We start from the raw sequence: 9,639 nt of genomic DNA on the forward strand, positions 1-9,639 counted from the left end.
TAAGTCCAATACAATCCCATGCGCATCAGCTAACGCTTCCATTTCTTTTCCCCGTGCCGTGGTTTACTTCTTGGATTCAATTTCTTTATTTTATGGTAACTTATGTTATTGAAAATTTTTATAGATTCATTTAGTGTTATTACTTTACTCACTACGGAACTTCCTTTGGGCGAGCCTACTTACTTAACTTGATTGACTGCGGAGCTACTTCGCCCCTTCCGTTGGGAAAATGTTCACTCGATGCTGGTCCAAGTCAAATCGCTACCGAGCGCCCCAAGCTCCATGTCTTATTAAATAATACTAGTAGGCCCTGAGCCCGTTCCTCTTGCCATCTCTCTTTGCTAAGTTCTTTGTTTCCATTCCAATATTTTATAGATAGCTAGGTTAGAATCTGAGATTGTACTATATAGCTAAATTGAGAATTAAGACCTCACTCCACGCTGAGAAATTGCGTAAGAGAAAGAGATTGATAGTCAGTCTCTTTCAAAGCAAAGAAAGAAGGACCAACGAGGATGAAGGCTAGCTCCTACTCCTACAAGAGGGTCCTTGTCTTCCCTTCGTCCGTCCTACAAGTTGGCTTGTTGGCAACTATATCTTTATAATATGAATAGACAGATGTCAATCAAACTTTTTTTCTTTAAAAAGACCCTCTCTCTCGATCTCCCTCCCCCCTTCTCACTTGGGTTTTGAGTTCTTCAGATGATTTGATCTCCAGCAAAAGAGAATCAAGATTCAAAAGATGAATTCCTGACAGCCAATCGATTGTAGAGAGAAAAATAAGCGATGTTTAGAGAGAGAGAAAAGAGGAATTCATTAATGGAGGAGGACCAAGGGGAGAATCAGATTCTGGAGATTAACCTGATCTCGGCCCAAGGTTTAAAGACGCCGTCCGGAAGTCGTCGCCGGATGCAAACCTACGCACTCGCTTGGGTTGACCCGGCAACCAAGCTCCGGACCCGAACCGACCGTGTCGGAGCCGAAAACCCTACTTGGAATGAGTTGTTTCTTTTTCGGGTTTCTTCCCACTTCCTTGCCTGCGAACCCTCCGGCGTCACCGTCGAAATCTACGCCGTGGGCTACATCAGAGATTATCTCATCGGCACCGTACGGTTTCTGCTGAGTAGTTGCCTCGGGAAATTCCCCTCTTCGGCCGACGCAATTGGAACTCCGGCGTTCACTGCGGTCCAAATCCGGCGTCCTTCCGGTAGGTTTCACGGAGTCCTCAACATCGCCGCTTCGGTTTGCAGCAGCACTTGTTCCGATTTTGAAATATTCAGCGGTGCGTCGGCAATTAGTTTCCGTGATCTGATGGGTGCTGAGATCAAGAAAGAAAAGGAGGATGATCGCCGGAGACGGCGAAGGCTGAGCCGCATAGGGTCGAGTAGGAGCATGCAGTCATGCGGTGGAGAATCTTGTGACTTTGACTTCTCGTCGTTGGACTTGTCGTCGGATGGTGCTGAATCGACGACGTCGTCTTCGTCGACGGCGTCCAATGTTTTGAAAGAATGGAACGGAGTCAGAACGGAGGTGGCCGGAAAACTCAAGGAACTGAAAAATGAGGGTGGTGGAGGAGGATTACTGTGCGGACTTATGCTGCAGAGGAAGATTCGTTTCTGCCCGTCCGATCCAAATTTGCGTTTCTGGGAAGAGTCGTTGGAAAGTTAGAACCCTTGATGATACTCTGGATTTCTGGGGGGCTCTTTGTTATGAATTTTGACGGCTACGATTGTGCAGAAGACCCCCTTCTTTAATTGCAGATAAATCAACTTGGGCTTTTGCTAGTTCTCACCTGCTGTTGTCGATTTGTTGGGGAAACTTTGAAAGTTGGGTAGCCGTAAGTTTTTCTGGCAGCAGTACTAAGTAGGATAATGGCGAATTTAGGGAATTTTTTTTAGTGAAATTAGTGAATTTTTCTGGTATGCAGGTTGTTTTCAAAGAAAATTAGTAGCAATAATGTTGTTTAGTTCATCTCCATTCGGACATTTGCATTATAGTTAAGAAAGAAACCACAGATAAATTACCCATGGAAGGAGCTTAGATGCTAGACTTACAATTTTGGATTCACTTGATAAACTACTATAATTGAGATACCATGGCTTTATAAAAAAAAAAAAAAGAAAAGAGGAAACGAAATAAGCACTGAAGTCGTCTTGGTATTGGATCCGCTCTTCTCTTAGCATGAACATTCATTCTATTCTATTTGTCTTCTTTATTCTTAAGAGAACCCCCTTCCCCCCCCCTCTCTTTCTTCCGAACATCATAACTGTCCACCATCAGGCGGTACAGTAAATACATACCATAAAGACGTTTCGCATACCACAAACCTCGCGCTAACAAATCTCTAGGAAGAGGGTCCTCCTCACAACCCTGAAGAACCTTTCCCAGTGATTTAAAGAGCCAACGAATTCTTTTTATTCTATATATGAATTTAGGAGGAAAAAATAGATAACATAGAATGGTCCATAGAGATGGCATTTTCACTTTCTTTTAGAACAACCCCCTACCCGAACCATTCTTAAGACCACCAAGCCCTCTCGAATGAGTTCTACTATAGAAGCTTTCAACGTAGACCCGGGTTCAAATCTTTCACTCACTGAGAAGTGAAAACCTGTGACTAGATCGTCCTGAAGACGGATGCGACGGGAAGAAGTGGCATTTGGAAGTGTTGCTGACTTAACATTTAGGTTTCGGCATAACAAAGCTTGCACTGTCTTTTCGCACTTAGGCACACAGCGTGCTATTGGTAATGATTCTACTACGGTGCCACAAATTCGCAAGCTGATCCTAAGTAACCGTTGTTGTTCATTGGATTCCGGAGGAACTACTTCGTTAGGATTGGGGAATTGCTGCGATTCTTCCTGAATAGCCTGGATTCTCCCGTCGAGAGTCACTTTGAAAGTCTTACCTAAACTCTTCCGACTGAATATGATAAAGCCTATAAAACAAGCAGCTACTATCATTTCTTCATTATAGATTGAGATCTTCTTCGAACTTGATGCACAAATAGATAAAATAGCAGCAAATAGCATCTTTCTAGCCTGCATATTCGTGGAACTCAATATCATTTAGAAAGCCTTATCTCTATCTTTCAGCAACTGAACGGGAAGTGGTTTAGGAAAGGACTTTAGAATCGGATTCGCTCGCCCAGCGAGAAAGGCCCTGACCCTGCCAACCAAATCAAAATCAAAAAGAAAGAAGAGAACGAAAAGAGAAGAGAACTTCGTATTTTGTTAACTCTCTAGGAGTCATGTTTAACCTTGAATACTATTAATAGATTCTACAGCAATAGTCCCTCGGACTCGGAAAGTAATAACGAAAATGGCTAACCCAATAGCAGATTCCGCAGCTGCCACCGTTGGAACCAATAAAGCAAATGATTGACCCATCATATCATCCGAAGAAACGGAAAATACCAAAAAGTTCGAATTCACAGCTAATAACATTGATTCAATTGGCATTGACATAATAGGAATATTTCGTCTATTAAGAAGGATTCCCCGAATACCTGAAATAGAGATGATCATAGAAAATGTAAAATATTTGATAGGATCCATTTCGGGAACGTAGAATGTAAGAGAAATTCAAATGTTAGAACTAAAAAAAAGCACCTAAGTCGTCCCAGGGAGCGATCCGCTTTACTCGTTATTTCGACGAATCAAGAGATTCAAATTCCCAATCGCTCTCATGACTCTACTATAGGGGGTGCTTAGACGAGTGCCATCTCTTTCGATCTGGCTCAAGTACCTATTTAAGGTACTTTCAGAAAGCGCAACCCCCCTAGTAGGGTGATTCAAGACGATTCCCCGTATTTCGCCTCTTTTGGCGAAAATACTATCTGGGGCATACCCATCCCGCACCAATGCTGCTTCTATTCTTTTTTCTAGCAACATTTGTTTCTCCAAAATTCCCAAGAATTGTGGGAGGTGCGCCCGGTCGTGCCGACCGATGAAATAGATGGATAAGCGTTGCTGGAGTTCCACCATCCGAAGGTTATCCGGAAGGAGAGGTTGGACTAACTCCGGAACGAGAACCGCCCGTGGAATAGGGGGCGGAGGGGGCGTCTCCTCGCGCGGTTCTCCCGCTGGATGGAACTCCGCAGCGACAGACGAGGAACCCCTTCCTCCGTCGCACGCGGCTACGAGGCATTCCAAGCCCAAGCCCCAATGAAGACTAATTAGAACAAGGAGAAAAAGGAAAATTGGCACAAAAGTTTTCGCTAGTTTAATCACATTCTGTAGAAGACTTCTGTAGAATGTCATAATTGTCCGCTAAAAGGCGCCTCGATCTTCAAAGAAAACGGACTCCTCCTTCTCCTTTAGGATAGGATCGTCCTTGGTCCTTCTTTCACTAATGATCTCACCATTATTATATGATAATTGTTGTTTTTTTGAAAATGATTCCTAAATGAGCAAATCTAAGCTGTTTCGAGCCGACAGCCGATTGAGATCTTTCTTGATTCAAAAAAAGACTCGAACTTTCTTTCTGCTTTCTATAGTATATAGTAGAAAGCCCGGAAAACCCTCAATGAAAAGAAAATGCGAATATAGGCCTTATTTCAGCAGATCTTTGCAAATAATCTTTCTATTTTAGTAAGGCTTTTATAATCTTATAAAGGTCCGTTGATGGTCATCGGACCTTACTTTAATTTAATAAATAGTTCGATTCCCGGTTTCCGGTTATCTTTTCTTTCTTCTAGCAATCGTTTTGTCTTAGTTCTGTCTAGCGATTCCTGCTGTAAATCAATATTCCCACGTTCCCTCTCTTAGTATTGGTCTTGTCTCGTACTCTATCTAGAGGTCTCAACTAAATCAATCGCTTTGCCTGAACTCTTCCCTTGCTTTTCGCCACATTCAAGCTTAGGAAATAAAGTCAAGATTGTATCGTTTCTAGGTCCCAATAGACTGAAATGTGGCATTCTGCCCATCTAAGAGTCTATTCTAGCAAAGCAAAGAAGCTGCTTATTTGTCCTCCAACTAAAGCTTCAAGATCGGGCTGCTCTCACTTTAAGCCTTGCCCGCTGCTTTTATATGGATGGAATATAAGTAGGCACTAAATACGATCTTAGATTGTTTCTACATCCTTTGGGTAGTCACCTCAAGATCCCAACTCCTCAGCGCGGTCAGTATCATCTTCTTAGATCGGATCAGCTACGTCTTGGTGAACAAGAATGAAAGCAGCGCCGAGATAAAGATAACCCTCATGAACTCAATAGAAGGACCTGCGGGGCGTGCCAGTAGCAAACTTCTCAAATCGATCAATTCCGTGTTACGCTCAAGGACCCGCTTCCTAGAATAAAGCGACTGGTTTAGTTAAGTTTCTTAAGAGAGGAAGCTGAGGGAGGCGAAGGATAAAAGAAAGGGGTGATTCCATTTCTCAGGATTTGTATTAGCACTAAGCCTAGGATTAAGACTAACCCCAGCAGATCTACTTATCGGTCTTGTTTGCTGGCCAAAGACTAATAAACAAAAGTAAAAGCAGACAAAAAGGCATAAGCATCTATAAAGTTTAAATCAATATATCCTGGGGTCCAAGAAGACTTTCGGATCAACTACGACGAATACGCTACTTCTTCTATTATGAGATTTCTAGCTGGATTGGTTGGACTCAACTTCCAGCGAACAACGCCTTTCAAAAAGGCAAGGAAAGGCGGCCTTGAGTTGAGCTTTTCCACCTAGCCCAAGCCAAGTAGTTCGGCTAAACTTCATGGCATTTCTCCGGCTCTGTAGCCGGAGGTCAGGTAAGGAGCGGCGAAAAGAGAACTCAACTGATTCACCTAATCCCAATGGAAGCCCTTTGGCAAGAGTGGGAAGGGCATCAACAATTCAATTGATCCCATACCCGGTACCTTCTTTATGAGTTTTCCCAGCTCAAGCAAGGCACTAACCAATCTTACTGCAGAAAGTCTAACGAACTCGAGTACAAAGTCCGAGTGAACCAAGAAGAACGTAAGGAGGAATCTGACACCACTTATTTAAGCGCTATGCACCGCTCCGGGGGCTCAGTCTTTCTGGCTTGCTAAACCTAGATTCTTGGCTAAAGAGTTCCTTTTTCTTCTCTTCTCTCTTTATGCTCGAAATCGTCTTCTATCGACATCGTCTGCTTACTCTTAAAGTTATGTTATTTAAGGGGGAAAAAAGACCTTTTTTCGGCAAAGAATTATACCGCAAAGCCCCAACTAGGTACTACTACTTAAAAGAGTCTTCTTTGCTAGTAGAATGCCTCCCACGAGAAGAAAGAATAGTGGGATGCTTACGCTCTCGTTGGGGGGGTGATCGCTAGTCCTCATTGACACGATTACTTAACCCAAAAACCCTCGCTACAAGCCTTCGACCACTTACACCAATCGTAGGAATTAGAAAGAATGCTTCATAAAGGCATACGGAAGAGAGAAATATAGGAAAAATTCCGCCCTTGGGTTTATTCAACTCAGGAACTCAAGAAAGCGCTACGGGAATAGTGTTAAAACAAAAGCCAATCGGTAAAGAATCTCAAGCAAAAGGCTCAAAATAAGAGGATATCAGAATGGTCCCACTGCCGGAATACACACTCACTCAAGGACAAGAAATCGAATTCAAAAAAGGCTCGTGAACCATAACTAATGGGACACTTCCTCAACTGATGGAAGAAATTCACTCGTAGGAATGCATTGACAGCTAGCTAACAGACTTTTGGGAAATAGAATAGGATACGTATTACAGGGTGGATGCTTGTGAAAAGGGAAGGGGTTTATTGATTTAGAATATTAATATAAATATATATATATTTATATTAGGGGGATTTCCTGCGAAATTCAGTTCGGAAAATCAACCAAAAAGATCTCGAGATCTTCGGAGTATAGTCAGTCTCTGTATTAACACTTTCCACTCTGGTTTCCATAAGAACTAGCATTACCGGGTCATGGGCATTCAGCAAATCCCGTATCGTAGCTACTTGTTTACTCGTTAAGGGGCGGACTGGCTTTCACTTAAGAGAGTGTCGCCATAGCGAAGGGATGGAACCACTGCTTGATCCACTGGTAGGTTCACTTATCCATCGGCAAACAGGTGGCACACACTATACTCAAAGGCTTGGACTAACCTTCCTTGCCCGGTGAATCCTTCATAAAGAAGCACCAGGAGCTCCCTTAATCTGCACTTCGGACTACTCTCCTTTCTCATTATCTAGAGCTTCCCGATCCAAGGTTGCTTTTCTTGAGCGAATTTGACATTAGATAATTTTCTTAAGGTAAGGCACGAAGGCACCACAGCTAGCTCGCCTGCCCAAAGAAGTAAGAAATAGAAGAGTGCGTCTAAGAGGAATGGATTGACCTAGCTTATATCGCATTGAATCTCCTTCTTCTGAATTTCTATTAATTGCATAATTGCAGGACGACCCCTATTTCCTTTCCAGTTTAGCGCTAGCTAGACGTCTTTCTCAACGCAGTCTTCCACATTCCCTACTTTGTTTCATCGATCTACAGAACCCACTGAGCTCATGGACAGAGACAAGGTTGCCCTGCTTCTCTACTCAACGACTTTACGGAACCAACTGAGCTGACTAGCTCTATTTGATCTACTCAACTACGTCGAACCTGTTCTGAAGAAAGTAAGCCCCGTGGGAGTACTCCTGCGTTTGCCCTTGACATTGACAAATATGGATTACTTTCAACGTAGCTTGTTTGCTCACTTGAAAGAAGAGACAGAAGGACAGGGAATTCAAAAACTTCTCCTATTGGTAAAAAGACTACTGATATAAAGAAGAAGAAAACCTATTCGCTATTAGTAGATTAGAAAGAAATTTTACACTCGGACGAGGAAGGAAGCACTTCTATTGATACTGCATTAAGGACTAGCCTGGAACCCTCTATGGATGCACCCTATTGTCGACTAGGAATATAACCCCTCCCCTAATATCCAACGACATATAAACTTTCCCCCACTTGGAAAAAAAGGATAAAGGCCTTTTTGGGAGGCACGGAGAATGCGTAAGGTCGATTGAAAGCAACTACAACCAAAACTTCAACTGGCTTTAAGGGGGAAGCAAGCTAGTTTCTTTTTAGCCTGTTGCAGTTGGCGGGGAAGTTGCAATTGGATTCCTTCTGGCTGTAAGTGCAATAGCATATTCTCTTTTTTAGTCCTTCTCCTCTGGAGTTCTATCGCTAAGCTAAGCCCCTGCCTTTTATGAATTATTCCCAGCTGATCTAGTTCAATTGGTAAGCTAGGGATAGCTGGTTATAGGTCCAAAGCTAGCTCTAGGATAAGGATAATCTATGACTTTATATATATGGCATAACCCCCTTAAGGAAGGGCAGCAAGCGCAAGTAGGGAGGCGGAAGGAGATACTTTCTTTGTTTTAAACTCTTCATTTACAAATACAAAGGATAAGTCCGTGTAATCGAGTTTTATTGAGGATCCTTTAGGAAGTGAGTGGATTTCCTGAGTGCTTATGAGTATCCAGTTACCTTCGAGGTGGGCTAGTTCTCGGGTAATCAATATAGTGGGAGTCTTAGGAGTCATATGCTTAACAAGTATTCGAGGGAGGTGAGCTCTGCTAAAGGGATGCTGGATCGGGCGGGGAATTCAATAAGAGGTTTTGAAGCGCTTCCATAGAGTGAGCCCCTTCGTTCGCTTCCATATACATTACCATTTCATCTACCGGTTTTCCGACCAGATTCGATCACAATCCCATAAGCAGTAGGGACCGCGAGAGAGTTTATTTCGTGTTCGAGATCTAGAGGGTCCCTCTTTTCTTCTTCTTTGCGGCTAACGGAAAATCAGTCTTACTGAGACGACTTTATCAGTTCGTGTGCCTTACCTAAGAAGCTCGGATTGGGATTATTCTCCTTTAGATGCTTCGTATGCCATTCCCATTTCGAATTCAGAATCTTTCGAGAATGTGTCTACGCTCTGGACTTAACCCAAGGAGCTGACTTCGGGTCCCTTACTTCCTTACTTCAAGCAATGGCCTCGGGTCTGTCAAAAGATATTTCAATCACACTTTAAGATTTCGATAATGCTAATAGGAGAACTCTTTCTCCTCAATCTGCCTATCTGTCTTTATCCGAATGGAAGCCTTTCAAGGAAAAAAGCAGAAACCTCAATCCCAAGAGCTGCACCTTCTTCTTTATATATTACATTTCAAATTCAAATGTCAGATGAGTTCTCGTCCTTTAGAGGTCTTTATCCGGCCTCAAGACTTCCTTTAGCATCTGAAGCTCTGGTCTCAATGTAAATACTGTAATAAGGGCGTAGGGAAGAATTCTACTATTGCTTTCGCCCCGTGCTTACCAGAGCTTTTAGTAAGGCACTCTAAAATAAAGCTTTGAAAGAAGGCAGGTTGCCCCCCTTGGCAAAGTATGAAAGGAGCATTTGCTTTCGGATTCGCCTTTTTACCGAGTTTTTGCCACTTAGAAATATGCCCTCGCTTGAGACTTTCCAGATAAAAGAGAGTACGCACTTGCTGAACCTCCTGAAGAGAAGGATTTAGGTAAGGCACTAGCCCTAGCTAGGTAGGTTGGAACGGGGCCCGGGCTATCGCTTCCATAACAGGAGGTTTAGGAGTTCTATTTCGCTAAGGTTTTGTTCCCTACGCTTCGGATGCCTTTCCCATTTCGAATTCAGAATAAGGAAGTTTTCCTATATTATCATGTTCTTTCAGACG

General features: G+C 43.0%; 1 protein-coding gene across 1 annotated transcript; it reads left to right on the top strand.

Annotated features, from left to right (window-relative positions):
• Nucleotides 1-483: 483 nt before the first annotated feature.
• Nucleotides 484-1,998, top strand: LOC113778479. Its single transcript, XM_027323901.1, has one exon. It carries the CDS (start codon nt 784-786, stop codon nt 1,663-1,665), a length of 882 nt encoding a protein of 293 aa, XP_027179702.1. The 5' UTR covers nt 484-783; the 3' UTR covers nt 1,666-1,998.
• The last annotated feature ends 7,641 nt before the right edge of the window (nt 1,999-9,639 follow it).

The sequence above is a fragment of the Coffea eugenioides genome, chromosome 7 (assembly GCF_003713205.1).
Source record: "Coffea eugenioides isolate CCC68of chromosome 7, Ceug_1.0, whole genome shotgun sequence".
Taxonomy (NCBI): Eukaryota; Viridiplantae; Streptophyta; class Magnoliopsida; order Gentianales; family Rubiaceae; genus Coffea; species Coffea eugenioides.